Raw genomic sequence first — 23,497 nt, forward strand, 5'->3', positions numbered from 1 at the left:
CCTGCTCCTAGTGCATTTCCCTCCAAACCTTTCCTATTCATGTACTTATCCAAATATGTACTTATCCACCAGTTCCTCAGGAAGTTCATTCCACACATGAACCACTCTCTATGAAATAAATTTGCCCATTAAGTTGTTTTTAAATCTCTCTCCTTTCACCTTAAAAATGTGCTTCCTAGTTTTGAAATCCATCATCCTACAGAAAAGACAACTACTGTGAACTCCACTATTTTATCAGGTCACTTCTCAACCTCCTACACTCCGGTGAATAAAGTCCCAGCCTATCCAGCATTTCTTTATAACTCAAACCTTCCATATCAGGCAACACCCATTCAAAAACTCTTTTGAATCCTCTCCAGCTTCTTATTACTGGGCAACCAGAACTGGGCACAATATTCTAGAAGAGGCCTTTACCAATGTCCTGTAGAACCTTATCATGACATCTCAACTTCTACACTTAAAGGACTGAGCAATAAAGGCAAGCGTGCAATATAAACTTCATGAAATTATGAGTGTGGGGAATGGATGTTCATATTTCCTGATGCACTTGGCACTCTGGAATCAGCGCACAATAAATTAAATATTTTCTGTCAATCTCAGGATGCATTTTACATGTGGGTCTTAGGCAATGATGTCTTCTCAAATAATGTTGCAGGCATATGTGTGAATTTCACTCAGTCATGTCTATGATGGTCCAAAATATATTAGCTTGGTTGTTTGTATTTTCACTAATAAAATGGTTTGAAGACTTTAAGAGGGTAATATAGCTTTGGTAGTAAAATAACAGGAAGAGCTTAAGAGAGCAAAGAGATAATGAAAACAGGATCATTCAAAGATATTGGTTGGGAATCCTGAGGGACAGAATTTATATGTATTTGGAAAGGCAAGGACTGATTAGGGATAGTCAACATTGCTTTGTGCATGGGAAATCAGGTCTCACTAACTTTTTTGAAGAAGCAACAGAGGATTGATGAGGGCAGAGCAGTGGACATGATCTATATGGACTTCAGTAAGGCATTCAATAAGGTTCCTCATAGTAGACTGGTTAGCAAGGTTAGATCACAAGGAATACAGGGAGACCTACCTATCCATTTGGATACAGAACTGACTTGAAAGGTAGAAGTGGTGGTGGAGAGTTGCTTCTCAGACTTGAGGCCTGTGACCAGAGATGTGCCACATAGATTTATGGTGGGTCCACTGCTTTTTGTCATTTATATAAATGATTTGGATGTGAACATAGGAGTTATAGTTCACAAATTTGCAGATGACACCAAAATTGAAGGTGTAGTGGATAGTGAAGAAGGTTATCTCAAGAGTACAGTGGGATCATGATCAGATGAGCCAATGGGCCAAAGAGAGGTATATGGAATTTCATTTAGCTAAATGTGAGGTGCTGCATTTTGGAGATGCAAATCAGGGCAGGATTTTTCCAGTTAATAAGACCATAGGACATAGGAGTGGTAGTAAGGTCATTCGGCCAATTGAGTCCACGCTGCCATTTAATCGTGGCTGATGGGCATTTCAACTCTACTTACCTGCACTCTCATCGTAGTTCTTACTTCCTTGTGAGATTAAGAATTTATTAATCTCTGCCTTGAAGACATTTAACATCCCGGCCTCACCTGTGCTCTGTGACAATGAATTCCACGGGCCCACCACTCTCTGGCTGAAGAAATGTCTTCTCATATCCGATCTAAGGCTGTGCCCATGGGTCCTAGTCTCCCCGCCTGACGAAAACAAATTCCCAACGTCCATCCTTTATAAGCCGTGCATTATCTTGTAAGTTTCTATTAGATCTCTCCTCAACTTTCTAAACTATAATGAATACAATCCCAGGATCCTCAGCCAGTCATCGTATGTTAGGCCTTCCATACCGGGAATCATCCATGTGAATCTCCACTGAACACGCTCCAGTGCCAGTATGTCCTTCCTGAGGTGTGGGGCCCAAAATTGGACATAATATTCTAAATGGGGTCTAACTAAAGCTTTATAAAGTCTCAGAAGCACATCACCACTTTTATATTCCTGGACTAGCACTCCCAGATCACTTTGTACTTTGGCTTTATGAATTTTCTCACTGTTTATAAAATAATCCATGCCTGTATTCTTTTTTCCAACATGCAAGACCTCGCATTTGTTCACGTTGAATTTCATCATCCATTTCCTGGATCACTGTGCTAAACTGTCTAAATCTTTCTGCATTCTGGATTAGTGGTGCTGGAAGAGCACAGCAGTTCAGGCAGCATCCAAGTAGCTTCTCAGATGCTGCAGAATCTGGTTTCCAGCACCTGCAGTCATTGTTTTTACCTCATAAATCTTTCTGCAGCCTCCCCACTTCCTCAGTACTACCTGCCTGTCCACCTAACTTTGTATCATCGGCAAACTTCACCAGAATGCCCCCAGTTCCTTCATCCAGATCATTAATGTATAAAGTGAACAGTTGTGGCCTGGAGCATTGGAGGCTGAGGGGTGACCTTATAGAGGTTTATAAAATCATGAGGGGCATAGATAGGTTAAATAGACAAGGTCTATTCCCCATGTTGGGGGGAGTCAAAAACTAGAGGGCATAGGTTTAAGGTGAGAAGGGAAAGATATAAAAGGGACCTAAGGGGCAACTTTTTAATGCAGAGGGTAGTGTGTATATGGTATGAGCTGTCAGGGGAAGTGGTGGAGACTGGCACAATTACAACATTTAAAAGGCATCTGGATGGGTATATGAATAGGAAAGGTTTAGAGGAAAATGGGCCAAGTGCTGGAAAATGGGACTAGATTTATCTAGGATATCTGGTCAGCATGGACGAGTTGGACCAAAGGGTCAGTTTCCATGTTGTACATCTCTCTGACTCTGTGGTAAGAGCTAAGTATATTTTGCTGGCTCACTGTTATTTTATTGGCAGTGACTTTTCACAGCACAGGAGGCCACCACTGAGCTTACCATGGCTATGTCAACTCCCTGTAGAGTAATCCAGGTAGTAAAGTTACTGTCCATAAACATATTTTATTTCAATTTATTTGAGAACAGGCAACATTAAAATAATAGAATACTCTTCTAATGGCAAGCACAAGAGTAAAGTTACAAAAGACATGTGGAATAACTCTGGTAGTGAATGTAAATTTCTCACCTGCCCTGCTAAATGTTCAAACAAAGTCTCAAAGCTCTCGCTAATGTCGTCTTCATCAACCTTTAGGAATTATTGAAGAAGAATTGAATTACATGCACATATAACCATAAATAACTAGAAAGAATTATTGATAAGGCAATACTATAAACAGTTCATTTCCAGGAATCAGTCTCATTTAACATGGAAAAGCTCACATACTAGTATTTTTGAATGATACATAGTATTAACAGCATAAGATACCAGCGCAGAAATATTAATATACTATCCTAACCAAAGCCAAAGGGCAAGAGAAGAGTCTCGGTTCCATTTATCAGTGTCATTACTCTGTAAGGGAAGCCAGCCAGTTCACTAATAATTCTCAGCAGATGGAGTGAAGAGCCGTGTCCTGTGATGGCCACTGACAGCTTCAACTAGTCTTCAAGGAAGACTACATAGAACAACAAACAGCTATGTCACTGTTTAACGTATCCTTGGGGACCAAAATATCAAACTGTGATCAAACAGAAAATCTGTTCCAGTTACCACTGTACAAAGTAATGAGTGTGGGTCTAAGTCCAGCATTCCTCATGTGCCCTGGAGATTATAGTTGACAGAACTCAAGTTGCAGTCTGACTAAAGCAAAATAAATTTTGATCATGACCTTTAGATTTTTTTGAATCAAACTTCCCTCTTCAGGTTATTCTATCTAGTTCTCCAATTGTGCCCCACCCTCCAATCAGTCATCTTATAAACCTGTTGGGATTCTTAGCATTCAGAGTGGCAGCAGACAGTATCCAGACACAAAGTTCAAGTAGTTACATGGCACAAACCAGCAGCCAGGCATTTACAGAGGCAGAAAGACCCTATATAAAAAAAAATCAGGAAATAGGTGGCCTTATAGATGTCGAATTTTATATCAGTCAGGACAGCGAGAATGTTAGTAAGAGTTAGGAGAAATGGTGGTATTTCATAATGATGTTTTTGACATTGAAGACAAACAATCACAACTGATCCTATAGTGCCTGAAAAAAAGACAATTATAGTCACACATACCTCTTCATCTTCCAGTTTTGCATCAACCTCAACATCTATGACTCTGTAATAGACGATGCATATTACTTGCAATGAATATTTCAGCTGTGTTCCATGTATCCTGAGTACATTGCAATTAAATGTATAGAATCCCATTTCTGAATGAAATGCATTGACACATGTTGGGATATTCTTCATGGGCCTGTCTGGCTAGCTACTGCCTCCAGGTTATTTTACCATGAAGTGCATTACAAACGAGCTCAATCCCTCATTAGATTAGTATGCTGACTTTCTAACACAGGACTCAAGACAGCAATCAAGAGGGAAACCTTGCCAAGCTTACTCTACTGTGGGATAGAGATAAAGTATAGTGCCTCCTGGCTGAGAATGACTAACATAGACCAGAAATCAAAAGTGGCACCTTCCTCACCTGCATGGTTCAGATTTTACCAATTGCAGACCATAGAGATTGGGAGAGGTTGATTTAATGCTTCCAACATATTTTTGTGAAGACCAAATTAATTATTTGCATGGAATTTATGTATGTTTAGGATAGAATTAAAGTATTTTTCTATGCACAGATTTGGAATCATAATTTCAGACAAAAAGCAGAAATATGGTTTGCAGAACATGTGCAATGTTTTCATATAGAACTATTTTCTTCTGAAGGATGAATGCTGGGAAATTAATCATAAAATTACTTATAATCAAATGGCACAAAAGGACGCTCATTCAAAAAGACATCCAATTAGTTCTACCTCAGCTCTTCCCTCACAGCCATGAAAACTTTTCCTTTCAAGTACATTTCCAATTTTGAGAGAAAAGATACTGCTGAATCTGTTTCTGCTTTTTCTTCAGGCATTACATATTCCAGATGATAACGTAATAGCTCACTGCATAAAAAGAAACTTTGTCTCCCTTCTGGTTCCTTTGCCAATTGTCTAAAAACTTTGTCATTTGTGTGCTGACCTTTCTGCCAGCAAAAAATGTTTTTTTTCCCCATGACTATATCAAAACCCACCCAAGCTTTGAACATTAAAACATCCCTTAAAACTATTCTATCTAAAAATGCAATTCCAGCTTCTCTAAGCTCTCCACAAATAATTAACACACGTCATTTAATTTCATGGAGAAGAGACCAAGAGGACGGTCTTGATCCAACATCATAAATGTAGTGAGTTTTCACCGTATTTTCATAAATGTCATAATTGATGACTGGCAGCAGCTTTTGACATTCCTAGGCACGCTTGACTCAGAATGCTTGCTTTAAAAGTATCAAGGCCTTTCACAGCATTTGCTCATATCTGAGTTTGTGTTGTTTATACTCACTGTAGAGCAGTTTGTTTCTCTGTAAACACACGAATTGCAAAATCTCCATTCTTATGTGGCTCAAAAGTAGATGGTACAATGAAATACTGTCCAGGTTCAAGAGCAAGACGGTTCATGACTTCTCGCAGATTGATGAAGGTTTCTGATCTTGCGCTGGCTGCATGCGTCATGAAAAAATCTCTCCTCAGCTGAATATTAGTTTGATCTTTATACTATGGATAAACAAAAGAAAATGACATTAACTTGTTTCTGATTTTGCCATACTTTTGAAATGTTATCACAATCTTTCTATATATTTGCAATGATAGCGCTGTTATCAGGAAAGCAACAAAGGAACAGAATATTTTCCAGCTCTGCATTGACTTCACTGTTAAAACACTTCTTCAGCATGTGGTTTTGGTCAGGATAATCAAAGGGAAAAGAAAATTCAAACAAGAAGTAAATGTATATACTGATCAGATCAATAAGGTGATCCACTGTACCAGGAGGATATTCTCCCAAAATGTAACTGTCTGTTGTGAAAAGAAATTCTAGGAGTTCAACTTCTTCACTTCTGAAGAAGGGTCACTGAACCCAAAATGTAAATGTTGCTTTCTCTCTGCAGACGTTGCCGGATCAGCTGAGTTTTCCCAGCATTTTCTGCTTGTGTTTCTGACTTCCAACATCTGCAGGCTTTGTTCTTTTTTTGTTTGAAGATTAATTGGATGATATTCAGTGTAATATTAAAAGCTATGAAAATACTACCGTCTCATAAAAATCTAATTAATGTTGTAATCCGGATCTTATTTATGCGTACCTCGTCAGGGACCTGTGAAGTTAAGAAAGAAGAACATAAGTCCAAAGGGTTTTATAAGGCATTTACATTTTATGCAATGTTTAAACATTTTTGAGCTGAACTGAAGTCATGTTTTTAAGTGCTATACCAACAATTAAACTTATACGAACATTTCACAAATTCTGTAATGACAGAACTAATAATGTCTGTGCCCCAAAATGAGATTTTATGGTGATAAAGCTTTGGTACAGAGCAATCTAAGAAGATTTGCATTGGTGGCTGCCAATATTTTCATACAAGAGTGAAGACAGAGCCATATACTCTGCAGAGACTGTCCCAACTTCTAACTAAGGGAAAGATAATATTTCAGTGAAGTACTGTCTTGACAGTCTCAATGATCTGCAACATTAGGTTTATAATATTGATTTCTATTTCTTTGCACCAAATGTCTGAAAAGCCATATGTAAATCAGCATGACAGGAACTGTTACTTATTTTTTACCTGTTAACTTATTTTACATGATTAAAACAAGTAATGAAGCTCCTTAAACCTACCTCATAGATAGCGAAGCCTATGGTATGCATGTCTTCACCCATTTTTCTTTGCTTTCTACGATTCTTTTGAATCACACCAACCAGAAAGCTACATTTATCATCGTCATCTGTAGGATCATCATCTGCTTCATCCAGCTGGATTTTAAATTGAGGATTTGTCCAAAATGTTCCTATAAATGGAAACCAGTTCTGAGCAAGATCAGTCTTTCAGTAATTGATGCTGCTTGTGATGTAATGTGTGAGATTTATATAGCATCATTTATTTTAGAGTTTGGATCTTGAACTGATGACCAGCATTCCCTCTAATTTTCTTACTGGCTGTGTGGGACAAGGTCAGTGCATGGCTGAGACTTCCAGAACTGGAGGTCAGTACTGCAATCAATGTGCCAATGCTGAATGCTGTGTACAGAGTATCAGAGTGGCTTCATGCATTCACAAGCTTAGAAACAACACTGCTAGTGACATATGGGATTTGGTCTGTGTGTATGAAGGAGTTAAATGATTAATTTGTAAGGCTTTCTGAGGATATAGTTTGTTTAAATAAAAAGAGACAGGTATAGTTCCTGCAGATTAATGAGAATTTGTTTACATTGGGAAAGTTTTAACTAGTCAACAGAGAAAAGAGATTGTTGTTCATTAGGTTTCATTTAGAAGGATCAAGCTTTGTGCTTTTTTTATTGTTGGTTTAGGGGAAATGCCCAAATCTTGCCAAGTCCTTCTGGTTTGAGTTTGTAGAAACCTTAGTTGAAGCTGGATGTGTAAAACAGTTTCTCCTGAAAAAGGGAGACAGTTTCAAGCTATTAACAAATAGGTTACATGCTTGATTTTGAAGTTCCAGAAATGTCTGTTTAAGGTCCTGAAGGAGGTTAGTTGAAGCTGAGAAAGTTTAAGGTCAGTTGAACGAAGATTCAAGGAAGAGGATATCAGATTCTCAGGACCAGGAATTGAAGCATCAGTTATGTTAAACGCTATAGATGTGATAGAGAAGGAAATTTTAACCGCCGTGAGTACTGTAAAAGGATGCTGTGGGTATTCATGGATTGTATTTTACTACCTATTTTGAAACCTCTACATTTGCATTATATGCAAATAGTTTGGTTTACTCTATTATATCTTGTTTTTCTGCAATAAACTTCTGTTTTATTGTTAAACTCAAATCCATTGTATTGCATGTTACAGTGAAAGACAAATTTGTTAAAACAGCAGAAATCAAACTATGATCTATCAAGCCAGATTTCAATCAGGAATCGGATTTGTCCAGTAACAACACCAATTGAGATCATAACACCATGCACATTATTCTCGCAGGACAAAACAGATGGTTTGTTCATTACTGTTTAGAAACAGACAAATAACATATTATATCACATTATTTTTTACCACAGGTATTAATCACACTTTATATTAGAATCCCTACAGTGTGCAAATAGGCACCCAAATTTAAAAAAAGAAAAAAAACACAGAATATGTAAAGGAAAGTAACATTAGATTTTGATAGAATTTGGTTATTTGTATGAAAATGTTGTAATTACTAGTGGAAAGGTGGATACAAGAGATCATAAAGCTATTTGAAAAATATATTGAACTGTAATACTATAGACTGATCAGTACAGATTTGGCAAAGAAGGAAGATGTAAAGCAGTAATATCTGATCTTGGAGTAGCAGCCACTCAAGGAAAATTAAACTTTCTTGCTACTGAAGTATCTTCAATGCAAAGTCAAAAGAATCTCTTGTCAAACTGCATGTTAACAAACTGCATCGGTGGAGAAGATGCAAGATTAGCGATTATGTCAGCAGTAATATCATAACGGAGTAAAACATGATGGAACCTGAAGCTGACTGTGTAAGGTCTCAGATGTTCTCTCCTATTCCTCTCTGATGTAAACACAATTATATTTAAAGCCTGTTGATGTTCACTTAACTGAATGCCAATATGATCTTCGTTCATTTATTAAGTTGCTTAATGTGATAGATTGAACAGAAAAGACAGTGCCATGGGTGAGAGAGAGAAATTCAAATTTCATACTTGGGTAATTTCGACATCCTCCTGCAGTAGATCCAGACCTCCAACTCCCATTAAATGTCGTCATGCTCCATTTGTGGACTGTGTCACTGCTAAGAGTGTCAGGAGTAAGGTTGCATATTTCCACTCGGGAGAAATTTCGGAGAAAGTCAGTAAATGACATCCTGGAAGGAGATTGAGAATGAGGGCAGAGCCGACAAAAATTTACAGAGAAATGTGGACCAAAAAACACCTAACTATCTTCAACAAATAGTTTTCCTTCACTTCAGTCTTTAATCAAATTAGAATTATACCTACATAGGAATTACAATATAAAAACAGGCATTTCAAAATCCTACTCCAATTGGGTGTGTCCCCAGTAGTATTAGTCCTACTTTTAAGGTCAGCCTTTCCTCTGTTCCTATATCTTTTTATTCCCCTTATTTTAATAATATCCTTCAATGTTGAACAAAAAAAACCCCAAAAGAACTGCAGATGCTGATAATCAGAAAGAGAAACAGAAATTGATGGAAATTCTCAGCAGATCTGGCAGTATATGTGGATAGAAATCAGACTTAATGCTTTGGGTCCAATAACCCTTCTTCAGAACTCTGAAGAAAAATCACTGGACCTGAAATGTTAACTCTGATTTCTTTCACAGACACTGCCAGATCTGCTGAGATTTTCCATCAATTTCTGTTTCTGTTCCTTTAATGTTGACATGGTTTCTATCTGAGCCACCAACATTACAGCAGTTCAAAGCCTCAGTAGTCCTCTGTTGAGTTTTGTTTTGATTCATCATTCTAAATTATTCGGTTTTCTTCTTGTAACTATAGTCCCTTCTAAAGTTCTTAATTATTGGAAGCCATTTGCTTCAATTTACTCCTTCAATAATCATAATTTTAAACATTTTTTATTGAATTGCTATGGTTCCTCATACTAGACAGCCTCCTGATGAAGCAGCATTGTATGCTCTCTCAACTCTTATTATCCTTCCTAACCTGAAGACTCAGTAGTCCATACGGAAATCTGACACTAAGATTTTAGACAGGGATAATTAGTACCTCTTGGGATCTTATATTTCATTAGTCTATAGCAGTCTTTTAGAGTCATGGAGTCCTACAGCACAGAGACAGGCCCTTCGGCCCAAACTGGTCCATGCTGACCAAAATGTGCATCCACACTAACCCCATTTCCCTGCACTTAACCCATATCCTTCTAAACTTTTCCTATTCATGTATTTGCCCAAATGCCTCTTAAATGTTTGTTAATGTAGCCACCTCAACCACTTCTGCTGACAGCTTATTCCATATGCGTACCACCTTCTGTGTAAAAAATGTAGCCCCTCAGATTTATTCTTTCCCCTCTTACCTTAAACTGATGCCCTCTAATCCTCGATTCTCCAACCTTGCGGAAAGAAAACTGAGTGCATTCACCCTATCCGTGCCTCTCATGATCTTATACACTTCTATAAGATTCCTCCTCAGTCTCCCATGCTCTAAAGAAAGAAGTCCTAGCCTATCCAACCTCTCCCTATAACTCAGACTCTTGAGTCCTGGCAACATCATTGTAAATGGGTTCTGCACTCTTCCCAGGTTAATAACATCCTTCCTATAGCAAGGTGACCAAAACTGAACACAATACTCCAAGTGCAGCCTCACCAATGTCCTGTACAACTGCAACATAACTTCCCAATTCTATAATCAGTGCCCTGACTGATGAAGGTCAGTGTGCCAAAAGCCTTCTTCACTGCCCTGTCTGCCTGTGACTCTACTTTCAGAGAACCGTGCACCTGAACTCCAAGGTCCCTCTGCTCCATTACACTCCTTAAGGCCCTGCCATTCACCATGAAACACCTACCCTGTCTTGACTTTCCAAAATGCAACACTTCACACTTATCTACATTTGCTGTTTCTTGGCCCACTTCCCCAGCTGATCAAGATCCTGCTGCAGTTTCTGATAACCCCCCTCACTGTCCCCAGTACCACCTATTTTAATGTCATCAGCAAACTTACTAAATATGTCTTGTACATTCTTATCCAAATCATTGATATAGATAACAAATAGCAATGGGCCCAGCACCAACTCCTGAGACACACAACTAGTCACAAGTGTCCAGTCCAACAGGCATCCTTCCACTATTACCCTCTGCTTCCTACCATGAAGCCAATTGTGTATCCAATTTGCCAGCTCTCTCTTGATTCCATGCGACCAAACCTTTTGGTTCTTTGTTTTTAACTATCACCTTAACAGCTGAAGTACCTAATTTAAAATTTTGTGAATTTGAACTTATAAAATGTTCTGCTTTTCCAAATCATCCAACCTTTCCTCACTTAAAGTATTTATTATGTAAATCAAGATGAAAAACCCCATAAGAATGGACACCGAAGGAACTAGGGAATGGGGTGGGGTGGAATTAGGTGGAGAATAGGCAGAGGCAGTTAGAGGGGGAAGAGGCTTGTTAGGAATCCAGATCTTATCCAATAACTCAATACCATCCGTATCACTCTTGCAACCACAGATAATGTGTTGGTCTCCATGTAAGGTAGGGGTTTCATCTTCACATCCCGAAGTCCAAGATGAACAGGCTTGGAATACTTCTGCATACAATTCAAATCCGCGCTTTTTCATTGCAAATAGATTATTTAGCATCTCTGGCCTGTTCCGCTATCCAATAAGGTATTGATCTACAACCCAACTCCTTTGCCCTGTACAGCTTAATAACTTTGGTTAACAAAAATCTATTCAACATCCATTTTCAAAGTAACAATTGATCGGACTCCCGGCCTCAGCGGGGACCCGGACTCCCGGCCTCAGTGTGGGTCCCGGACTCCTGATCTCAGCCTGGGACCCGGACTCCTGATCTCAGCCTGGGACCCGGACTCCTGATCTCAGCCTGGGACCCGGACTCCTGATCTCAGCCTGGGACCCGGACTCCTGATCTCAGCCTGGGACCCGGACTCCTGATCTCAGCCTGGGACCCGGACTCCTGATCTCAGCCTGGGACCCGGACTCCTGATCTCAGCCTGGGACCCGGACTCCTGATCTCAGCCTGGGACCCGGACTCCTGATCTCAGCCTGGGACCCGGACTCCTGATCTCAGCCTGGGACCCGGACTCCTGATCTCAGCCTGGGACCCGGACTCCTGATCTCAGCCTGGGACCCGGACTCCTGATCTCAGCCTGGGACCCCGACTCCTGATCTCAGCCTGGGACCCCGACTCCTGATCTCAGCCTGGGACCCCGACTCCTGATCTCAGCCTGGGACCCCGACTCCTGATCTCAGCCTGGGACCCCGACTCCTGATCTCAGCCTGGGACCCCGACTCCTGATCTCAGCCTGGGACCCCGACTCCTGATCTCAGCCTGGGACCCCGACTCCTGATCTCAGCCTGGGACCCCGACTCCTGATCTCAGCCTGGGACCCGGACTCCTGATCTCAGCCTGGGACCCGGACTCCTGATCTTAGCCTGGGACCCGGACTCCTGATCTCAGCCTGGGACCCGGACTCCTGATCTCAATGTGGATCCAGCATTTCAGGCCTCGAGGTGAAGCCTGGTGCAGTCTGGGTTGGAATAGTATGGAATGAGCTGCCAGAGGAGGTGGTGGAGGCTGGTACAATTACAACATTTAAAAAGCATCTGGATGGGTAAATGAATAGGAAGGGTTTAGACGCTGGCAAATAGGACTGGATTAGTTGAGGACATCTGGTCAGCGTGGACGAGTTAGATCAATCAACTCACCCCTTCACTTTCTAACTTCCAGGAATACAATCCTAGTTTGTGTAATCTTCCTTCAAAATTTATAATCCTTAAGTGCAGGAATCATTCTGATAAATCCAGGCTATATTCCTTCAAAGGCCAGTATATACTTCTCAAGGTGTAGCACCTGCTTACAGTGCTCTAGCTTTAGTTTGACAAAGGCTTTATGAAGCATAGTCCCATGTGTTCCAGGCCTTTAAAATTTCACTTACTCTATCTATTCATGATGTTTCAATAATCTTCACCCTTGTGTCCCTAAGTTTTCTTCAATATCCACTATTTATAGTTTTTCACTGTTTAGAAAGAGCCCTCTTCTGTCTTTTTTAAGCCTAAAGTAGAATATCTTACATTGGGCCACACTGAAATCCATTTGTAACAGTTACATCCATTTTCTTAGCCTCCGAATATCTCTTTTAAAATTACAATCCCACTTGGATTACTTAAAATGCCACCTGTCCATAAATTTTGATAGATAGCTTTCTATCCCATAATTTAAGTTGTTAATAAATGTAGTGAATAAATTAGGCCCCAACACAGATCCGTGGGACATCACAGGTCACATTCGATGTATTAGAGCACCTGTTCATTATCACAATTCCTATCTCCGACTGTTGATTTCTTAACCATGTCAAAAATCTTGCTTCACTTCCCTGGGTTTCAGCTTTAGTTAACAGTTTCTATTGAGAGACTTTGTAAAACGACATCTGGAGGAACATATAAATAACATCCATTGACATATGTCTGTCAACTGTTTAACCAACTCTTTAAAAAAATGCAAACAAATTCTTCAGGCATGTCCCACCTTTTACAAATGAACTGCAACATCACAGAGGCAATTCATGATCACCTTCTCAAGGGCAATTAGGGATAGGAAATAAATGCTGGCCCAACCAGTGACAACTACATCCCATTAGAAATGCCTCTCTCTCTCTTTGTCTCTGCAACATAGAATCTCCAACTTCTAGCCTTCTGTGACTATCTTGTAAATTAGATTAGATTAGATTAGATTAGATTAGATTACTTACAGTGTGGAAACAGGCCCTTCGGCCCAACAAGTCCACACCGCCCCGCCGAAGCGCAACCCACCCATACCCCTACGTCTACCCCTTACCTACACTACGGACAATTTAGGATGGCCAATTCACCTGACCTGCACATCTTTGGACTGTGGGAGGAAACCGGAGTAAATGTTGAATCCCAAGTCCATGTACATTCTTTTGCAACGCTCTTGTTTAATTCTCACTAATCCTTACCATTGTGGCCTTGACCCAAATCAGCAAGACTGTGCGACTGTGCTGCTTTCTCTCATTTCATCCTTTTATCCACCTGGCTAGCCTCCCATCTTCTACCCTCCAAATTGAAGTTAATCCAGAACAATGCTGCTAGTATCAAATTCTTACTATGTCCCACTTCCCTATCACTCCAATCCTTACTGAGCTAACTTAGTTCTCAGTTCTCCAGTAACACAAATTTAAAATTCTCATCTTTCTGTTTTCCTGAGCTTTGTTCAAATTCTTGCCATAACCTAGAGAAGCTCGACAGCCCAGTCCTTCACTAGTCCCCACAAACAAATAAACTTTTTTGTCTTCTGAATCTGCTCTCTTGGACATCTGAATTCACTTTACCAGAATTCTCCATCTTTTGATTCATCATGCAGCCGATCTCTTTCTTCACCAGGGATGCAATCCCACTCATGTGCCCTGTAATGAGGTGGACAATTGGAAAAAACATTATATTTTGTAGGAATGAAATGGGAGCAAAACACATCAGCTTTCATTACGAGATTCATAATTTGCCCAGCTGCCAATATGGTTTTGTTGTGTGTTTGACCCTTAAACTCTTGGTAACAATGTAGCTGATGGTGGAGTCCTACATGTAATTTACTCATATGATTTATACATAATGCACTATTTTTTAAAGGGCCAGAGTTTTTTTTTGATTGTACAGTATTAGAAAAAATGGTGGAAAATATATGTCTTTTCATTCATATGTTACATCAAAACCCAAGCCCCTCTCACAATTCAGACACCCATTTTGCATCTGGAGGAAGGAAAAGTAAATTGAGCCACTCAGGGAACCTCAGGGTGAGAAAATAATAGATTAACAACAGTTCACTTTGATGTTTAATGAAATAAGAGACTTTGTACATGTTTGTTGTAGTTCATTATTCATAAAGTCATACAGGAAATTACACATCAGTTTCATACCAACAATCAGTATTTACTTCTGTCATACTCATACACAGACAGAGTTTTGAGCTATATTGATGTTCTAGGATACTTTTCAATATAGTAACTGAAGTTCTGAGAGTGATGGTCGCTCTGATAACCCCCTCATGTTTTTTTTTTAGATTAGATTACTTACAGTGTGGAAACAGGCCCTTCGGCCCAACAAGTCCACACCGCCCCGCCGAAGCGCAACCCATCCATACCCCTACATCTACCCCTTACCTAACACTACGGGCAATTTAGCATGGCCAATTCACCTGATCTGCACCTCTTTGGACTGTGGGAGGAAACCGGAGCACCCGGAGGAAACCCACGCAGACACGGGGAGAATGTGCAAACTCCACACAGTCAGTCGCCTGAGTCGGGAATTGAACCCGGGTCTCTGGCGCTGTGAGGCAGCAGTGCTAACCACTGTGCCACCGTGCCGCCCAAATGTCTCCAATGTATTAATGTCTCCAATGCAGCTCAGGCTGTCTCCTCAAAATTAGCTTTTCTTTATGAAAATGTTATGAAACAACCAAAGAGCCAACTACTATGTGTACACAGGAGCTTCCCCCTCCTGACCTGATATTGCAATATCATTGACTTCAAGAACATGCTTCATGGACATGATAGCTGCTCTAATAAAAGTATATTCCTTGCCATATTCTTCTGTCGCTGTTAAATGAGTTATAGTGAGCCATTAAATTCTTTAATTCATTCATGAGATTTAAATATTTATTGCCCATCCTCAATTACCCTTGAGAAGGTGGTGGTGAGCTGCCTTCTTGAACTGGTATAGTCTATGTGGTGATAATTACTGTGCTGTTACGAAAGGAGTTTCAGGATCGATATAGGAAGAGAAAAGGTTGAGATTCTGAAGGGAGATTACAGAGAGTTAGGCAGAAATTTAAAAAGGAGGTCCTCAAGGGTAGTAATATCTGGATTACTCCCAGTGCTACGAGCTAGTGAGGGCAGGAATATGAGGATAGAGCAGATGAATGCATGGCTGAGAAGCTGGTGTATGAGAAAAGGATTCACATTTTTGGATCATTGGAATCTCTTTTGGGGTAGAAGTGACCTGTACAAGAAGGACGGATTGCACCTAAATTGGAAGGGGACTAATATACTGGCAGGAAAATTTCCTTGAGCTGCTCGGGAGGATTTAAACTAGTAAGGTGGGGGGGTGGGACTCAGGGAGATAGTGAGGAAAGAGATAGATCTGAGACGGGTACAGCTGAGAGCAGAAGTGAGTCAAACAGTCAGGGCAGGCAGGGACAAGGTAGGACTAATAAATTAAACTGCATTTATTTCAATGCAAGGGGCGTAACAGGGAAGGCAGATGAACTCAGGGCATGGTTAGGAACATGGGACTGGGATATCATAGCAATTACAGAAACATGGCTCAGGGATGGGCAGGACTGGCAGCTTAATGTTCCAGGATATAAATGCTACAGAAAGGATAGAAAGGGAGGCAAGAGAGGAGGGGGAGTGGCATTTTTGATAAGGGACAGCATTACAGCTGTGCTGAGGGAAGATATTCCCAGAAATATATCCAGGGAAGTTGTTTGGGTGGAACTGAGAAATAAGAAAGAGATGATCACCTTATTGGGATTGTATTATAGACCCCCCAATAGTCAGAGAGAAATTGAGGAACAAACTTGTAAGGAGATGTCTGCTGTCTGTAAGAATAATAGGGTGGTTATGGTAGGAGATTTTAACTTTCCAAACATAGACTGGGACTGCCATAGTGTTAAAAGTTTAGATGGAGAGGAATTTGTTAAGTGTGTGCAAGACAATTTTCTGATTCAGTATGTGGATGTACCGACTAGAGAAGGTGCAAAACTTGACCTACTCTTAGGAAAGAAGGCAGTTCAGGTGACTGAGGTGTCAATGGGGGAGCACTTTGAGGCCAGCGACCATAATTTTATTTGTTTTAAAATCGTGATGGACAAGGATAGACCAGATCTAAAAGTTGAAGTTCTAAATTGGAGAAAGGCCAATTTTGACGGTATTAGGCAAGAACTTTCAAAAGCTGACTGGAGGCAGATGTTCGCAGGTAAAGGGATGGCTGGAAAATGGGAAGCCTTCAGAAATGAGATAACAAGAATCCAGAGAAAGTATATTCCTGTCAGGGTGAAAGGGAAGGCTGGTAGGTGTAGGGAATGCTGGATGACTAAAGAAATTGAAGGTTTGGTTAAGAAAAAGAAGGAAGCATATGTCAGGTATAGACAGGATAGATCAAGTGACTCCTTAGAAGATTATAAAGAAAGTAGGAGTATACTTAAGAGGGAAATCAGGAGGGCAAAAGGGGGACATGAGATAACTTTGGCAAATAGAATTAAGGAGAATCCAAAGGGTTATACAAATATATTAAGGACAAAAGGGTAACGAGGGAGAGAATAGGGTCCCTTAAAGATCAGCAAGGCGGCCTTTGTGTGAAGCCACAGAAAATGGGGGAATATGAATGAATATTTTCCATCAGTATTTACTGTGGAAAAGGATATGGAAGATATAGGGAAATAGATGGTGATATCTTGCAAAATGTCCAGATTACAGAGGAGGAAGTGCTGGATGTCTTGAAACGGTTAAAAGTGGATAAATTCCCCAAGACCTGATCAGGTGTACCCTAGAACTCTGTGGGAAGCTAGAGAAGTGATTGCTGGGCCTCTTGCTGAGATATTTGTATCATCGATAGTCACAGGTGAGGTGCCGGAAGACTGGAGGTTGGCAAACGTGGTGCCACTGTTTTAGAAGGGTGGTAAAGACAAGCCAGGGAACTATAGACCGGTGAGTCTGACCTTGGTGGTGGGCATGTTGTTGGAGGGAATCCTGAGGGACAGGATGTACATTATTTGGAAAGGCAAGGACTGATTAGGGATAGTCAACATGGTTTTGTGCGTGGGAAATCATGTCTGACAAACTTGATTGAGTTTTTTGAAGAAGTAACAAAGAAGATTGATGAGGGCAGAGCAGTAGGTGTGATCTATATGGACTTGAGTAAGGCGTTCGACAAGGTTCCCCATGGGAGACTGATTAGCAAGGTTAGATCTCATGGAATAAAGGGAGAACTAGCCATTTGGATACAGAACTGGCTCAAAGGTAGAACACAGAGGGTGGTGGTGGAGGGTTGTTTTTCAGACTGGAGGCCTGTTACCAGTGGAGTGCCACAAGGGTCGGTGCTGAGTCCTCTACTTTTTGTCATTTACATAAATGATTTGGATGCGAGCATAAGAGGTACAGTTAGTAAGTTTGCAGATGATACCAAAATTGGAGGTGTAGTGGACAGCGAAGAGGGTTACCTCAGATTACAACAAGACCTGGACCAGATGGACCAATGGGCTGAGAAGTGGCAGATGGAGTTTAATTCAGATAAATGCGAGGTGTTGCATTTTGGGAAAGCAAATATTAGCAAATCTTAGCAGGACTTATGCACTTAATGGTAAGATCATAGGGAGTGTTGCTAAACAAAGAGACCTTGGAGTGCATGTTTATAGCTCCTTGAAAGTGGAGTCGCAGGTAGATAGGACAGTGAAGAAGGCATTTGGTATGCTTTTCTTTATTGGTCAGAGTTGGGAGGTCATGTTGCGGCTGTACAGGACTTTGGTTAGACCACTGTTGGAATATTGCATGCAATTCTGGTCTCCTTCCTATTGGAAAGATGTTGTGAAAGGGTTAAGAAAATATTTACAAGGATGTTGCCAGGGTTGGAGGACTTGAGCTACAGGGAGAGGTTGAACAGGCTGGGGCTGTTTTCCCTGGAGGGTAGGAGGCTGAGGGATGACCTTATAGAGGTTTACAAAATTATGAGGGGTATGGATAGGATAAATAGACAAAGTCTCTTCCATGGGGTCAGGGAGTCCAGAACTAGAGGGCATAGGTTTAGGGTGACAGGGGAAAGATAGAAAAGAGACCTAAGGGGCAACCTTTTCACGCACAGGTACGTGTATGGAATGAGCTGCCAGAGGATGTGGTGGAGGCTGGTACAATTGCAACATTTAAGAGGCATTTGGCTGGGTATATGAATAGGAAGGGTTTGGAGGGATATGGGCCAGGTGCTGACAGGTGGGACCAGATTGGGCTGGGATATCTGGTTGGCATGGACAGGTTGGACCGAAGAGTCTGTTTCCATGCTCTACATCTCTATGACTCTCTGACTCTATTTTGGTCCAACATCGTCGAAGGAACAGCGAAATAGTTCGAAATCACGTTGGTGAAAGATATGAAGGAGAGTGTACAGGCGATCATACTCCCATGTGCATCAGCTCTTTTTCTCCTAGGTGGCAGAGGTTGTAGGCTCAGAAGATGCTGTTAAAGGAGCTTTGGAGAGTTGCTACAATGCACCTGTCACTGGGGAGGGAGTGATTTTTAAAGTTTATGTTACGTGTATTTAGGCAATGGTACAAAGGTTGACACTTCCATGTCAACAGACCATTTGTGAGTGTCAAGTTAGACTTTGTACCATAGCCTAAATATGTGTAGAATTCTGAAGGACAAATTCATTGTGACAATTTCAACAAGAGAGTAATTGAGAAATGTGAGTCTATGTAACGAAAGGAACCTACTCATCACCCCAGCTTCCAGTCCATTCCGTTTGACCCCAAGGGTTCCTGATCCGGATCAGTTGCTCTTCATCACCTTGATAATTCACCTGTAAGGGTTAAAATACAAGGACAGTCTCATAATGTTTCTATTTCACTTATGGCCTCTGGAATTAATATTCAGAGTTGGATCTGAAGTACACCAGGAAAAAAATGAAAAGCAGTTACTTCAGGTTTTTGAATGAAGCATTTATCTTTCAGGATTCCGAATTAGTTTTATGACATTTTTTGATTAAGCATATCCATATCGCCATATAATACAAACATGGATAACAGCAATTTTTATGCTACTGCAGAATATTTTAATTTTGATCCACTTTATTTTGAGTTAAGAGTAAAATTTTATTCTATTAACAGGAAACAAACAACCTGCATTCATCAATAGGTCAATGGTTCTTTTCTACATATTGACAGAAAGCTCAAGACATGTGGATAGTGCAGGAACAAACAGATTAATATAAACAATTTGCAAGCAGAGTTCAGTTAATTCCGGAAGTGCATACCTGCCCTACTGGCACCTTGAAGGCATTGACCTTCTCAGGAATGCCAAGTGGATGTACCTTGAGGGTAAGGAAAATCTTGGGCAGCTGGCAAAATTGAATGTTTTTGGATTTAAGAAAGATTGCACTATAGTATCCAACATAGTCCCCACACAATATTATCTCAGATACATCTACCAACCAGAGTCATAGAGATGTACAGCAAAAAAACTGACCTTTCAGTTCAACTCGTCCATGCCGACCAGATATCCTAACCTAATCCAGTCCCATTTGCCAGCACTTGGCCCGCATCCCTCTAAACCCTTCCTGTTCATATACCCATTCAGATGCCATTTAAATGCTGTAATTGTACCAACCTCCACCACTTCCTCTAGCAGCACTTTCCACACACGTACCACCCTCTGTGTGAGAAGGTTGCCCCTTAGGTCCCTTTTATATCTTTCCCCTCTTACCCTAAATCTATGCCCTCTAGCTCTGGACTCCCCCACCCCAGGGAAAAGACCTTGTCTATTTATCCTATCAATGCCCCTAATGATTTTGTAAACCTCTATAAGGTCACCCCTCAGCTTTTGACGCTCCAGGGAAAAACAGCCCCAGCCTATTTAGCCTATCCTTGTAGCTCAAATCCTCCAACCCTGGCAACATCCTTGTAAACCTATTTCCAACTCTTTGAAGTTTCACAACATCCTTCCAATTGGAAGGAGACCAGAATTGCACGCAATATTCCAAAATTGGCCTAACCAATGTCCTGTATAACCGCAACATGACTTCCCAACTCCTTTACTCAATGCTCTCAACAATAAAGGAAAGCATACCAAACAAGGCGTTCGATAAGGTTCCCCACAGTAGGCTAATGTACAAAATGCGGAGGAATGGGATTGTGGGAAATATAGCAGTTTGGATCAGTAATTGGCTTGCTGAAAGAAGACAGAGGGTGGTGGTTGATAGGAAATGTTCATCCTGGAGTCCAGTTACTAGTGATGTACCACAAGGGTCGGTGTTGGGTCCACTGCTGTTCGTCATTTTTATAAACAACGTGGACGAGGGCGTAGGAGGGTGGGTTGGTAAATTTGCAGATGATACTAAGGTCGGTGGAGTTGTAGATAGTGATGAAGGATGTTGTAGGTTACAGAGAGACAAAGATAAGCTGCAGAGCTGGGCTGAGAGGTGGCAAATGGAGTTTAATGCGGACAAGTGTGAGTTGATTCACTTTGGTCGGAGTAACCGGAATGCAAAGTACTGGGCTAATGGTAAGATTCTTGGTAGTGTAGATGAGCAGAAAGATCTCGGTGTCCAGGTACACAGGTCCTTGAAAGTTGCCACCCAGGTTGACAGGGTTGTTAAGAAGGCATACAGTGTTTTAGCTTTTATTAATAGAGAGATCGAGTTCCGGAATCATGAGGTTATGCTACAGCTGTACAAAACTCTGGTGCGGCCACACTTGGAGTATTGTGTACAGTTCTGGTCACCGCATTATAAGAAGGATGTGGAAGCTTTGGAAAGGGTGCAGAGGAGATTTACTAGGATGTTGCCTGGTATGGAGGGAAGGTCTTACGAGGAAAGGCTGAGGGACTTGTGGCTGTTTTTGTTGGAGAGAAGAAGGTTGAGAGGTGACTTAATAGAGACATATAAGATAATCAGAGGGTTAGATAGGGTGGACAGGGAGAGCCTTTTTCCAAGTATGGTGACGGCGAGGACAAGGGGGCATAGCTTTAAATTGAGGGGTGATAGATATAGGACAGATGTCAGAGGTAGTTCCTTTACTCAGAGATTAGTAAGGGTATGGAATGCTTTGCCTTCACCAACTTTAAGTACATTGCAGTCGTCATTAGACAAGCATATGGACGTACATGGAATAGTGTAGGTGGGATGGGCTTCAGATTGGTATGACAGGTCGACGCAACATCAAGGGCCGACTGCCCTGTAATGCGCTGTAATGTTCTATATCTATACCTTCTTCACTATCCTATCTACCTGCGACTGTACTTTCAAGGAACTATGAACCTGCACCCCAAGGTCTCTGTTCAGCAATACTCCGTAGGACCTTACCATTAAGTGTATAAGTCCTGCTAAGATTTGCTTTCCCAAATGCAGCACCTCCCATTTATCTAAATTAAACTCCATTTGCCACTCCTTAGCCCATTGCCCATCTAATCACGATCCCGTTATACTCTAAGGTAACCTTCTCTGCTGTCCACTACACCTTCAATTTTGGTGTCATCTGCAAACTTACTAACTCTACCCTCCTATGTTCACATCCAAATCATTTATATAAATGATGAAAAGCATCCTACTCTTGATTAACTCATTGAGTTTTAAGCTTCTTTGTTGTGAAGTTATTATAACAAATCTCAAGTGCAATTAGCCTGCTGCAGAAGTCACCATGAACACTTCTCTACATCAGAGTTTGCTGTTAGAGAGTTTGATTTTATTAGATTATTGTCCAGATCCCTATAGAAAATGTTAAATTCATTGAGTATATTAATCACTGGGACTGAATCTTGGTCTGTGGTCTCAAACAGGATGTAGATTCAGGCTGGGGCTCGGGAACACCTGGGCAAAGCTGGGCTTTGTGCATAAGGTGAAAACAGTGACACGGTGGCAAATGAACAGTTGCTTTTGGAGAACAGCGTATAGTTATCAGCCAAAAAAAAGAGTTTATCAAGTTGAAGGAGAGGAAGTAAGCTGGGTTTATCTTGCATTTCAGGATGAACTTGGTGAATGGTTCAGCCCAATGTGGCAATAAAAGGCTAAACCAATTGTGTTCCACAATGTTCAAGTCTATGCCATTTGTAACTGAGAATTGGTAAACTGACCAAGGTGGAAGAAAATAAGGGTTCTGCTAGGGACAGTGATTGAAAGGTGAATGAATGTTTGAGCAGATTAGCAGCTGAACAGGTCCTGTGGCAAATGGAGATCAAATACCAGACATATGAGATTTAAAGGCACAGGCATGAATGACTATGTCAGGCAATGGGCCAGGTAACAAACGCTTAATGCACCTGTACAACCAGCTGTACAGCAAGAATAAAGAGAGAAAGAAAAAAAGTTGGAGAATTCATTATATGTTGGATTTGGCAGATGCCACAGAGAAACAACATCACCCTTTTAGATAACATGACATATTTTGGAGAAATTAAAAACTGACTATTTGACACTTACTACTTCTGCTCCGGTAACAGAATAAGCATGGCCCTTGACCAACTGTTGGGAAGTAATTGCTTCAGTCTCTGCCGCACTGGTGATCTAATGAACAAGAGTATCAGTGTTAAATAGTCAAAAGTCAGATTATCATTGATAAAAATAGCTTTAGTCACTACAATACATAACTTCTATGTTATTTAATATTTTTAAATGGAACATAAAACTTTATCAAATATAGAATTATGCATTTAAGAATCTGTAAAAACCAAGATTCATACTCTACTACATTACCAAATGAAGAGGTGTAGGAGAAGGTGAAGTAAATCATAAAGTTAGGATCTGATGCTAAAGCAGAGCTTCAAAGGTTTGTAGATTATAGAATGGAAGGAACAGTGCAGTAGGCAAGGAAATCTTCAGTCTTGGAATCCTAGAAAATAATTAGATAGGAGAGAACAGGAGTGCAATAAGACAGCAACGGCACAGGGATCCAAA

General features: G+C 40.8%; 1 protein-coding gene across 1 annotated transcript in view; it reads right to left on the reverse strand.

The window, feature by feature from the left end:
- The window catches only part of LOC140482876 (calpain-2 catalytic subunit-like), an 81,551-nt gene that overhangs the window by 17,462 nt on the left and 40,592 nt on the right, over positions 1-23,497 (reverse strand). Inside the window, exons 6-14 of the mRNA XM_072580599.1 lie at positions 23,024-23,107; positions 19,326-19,411; positions 14,179-14,253; positions 8,819-8,979; positions 6,792-6,961; positions 6,259-6,270; positions 5,463-5,674; positions 4,155-4,197; positions 3,123-3,182 (exon numbers count right to left, since the gene is read on the reverse strand). Of these exons, the coding sequence (XP_072436700.1) occupies positions 3,123-3,182; positions 4,155-4,197; positions 5,463-5,674; positions 6,259-6,270; positions 6,792-6,961; positions 8,819-8,979; positions 14,179-14,253; positions 19,326-19,411; positions 23,024-23,107 (903 nt within the window). The remainder of the gene's footprint in view (positions 1-3,122; positions 3,183-4,154; positions 4,198-5,462; positions 5,675-6,258; positions 6,271-6,791; positions 6,962-8,818; positions 8,980-14,178; positions 14,254-19,325; positions 19,412-23,023; positions 23,108-23,497) is intronic.

The sequence above is a fragment of the Chiloscyllium punctatum genome, chromosome 11, assembly GCF_047496795.1.
Source record: "Chiloscyllium punctatum isolate Juve2018m chromosome 11, sChiPun1.3, whole genome shotgun sequence".
Taxonomy (NCBI): domain Eukaryota; kingdom Metazoa; phylum Chordata; class Chondrichthyes; order Orectolobiformes; family Hemiscylliidae; genus Chiloscyllium; species Chiloscyllium punctatum.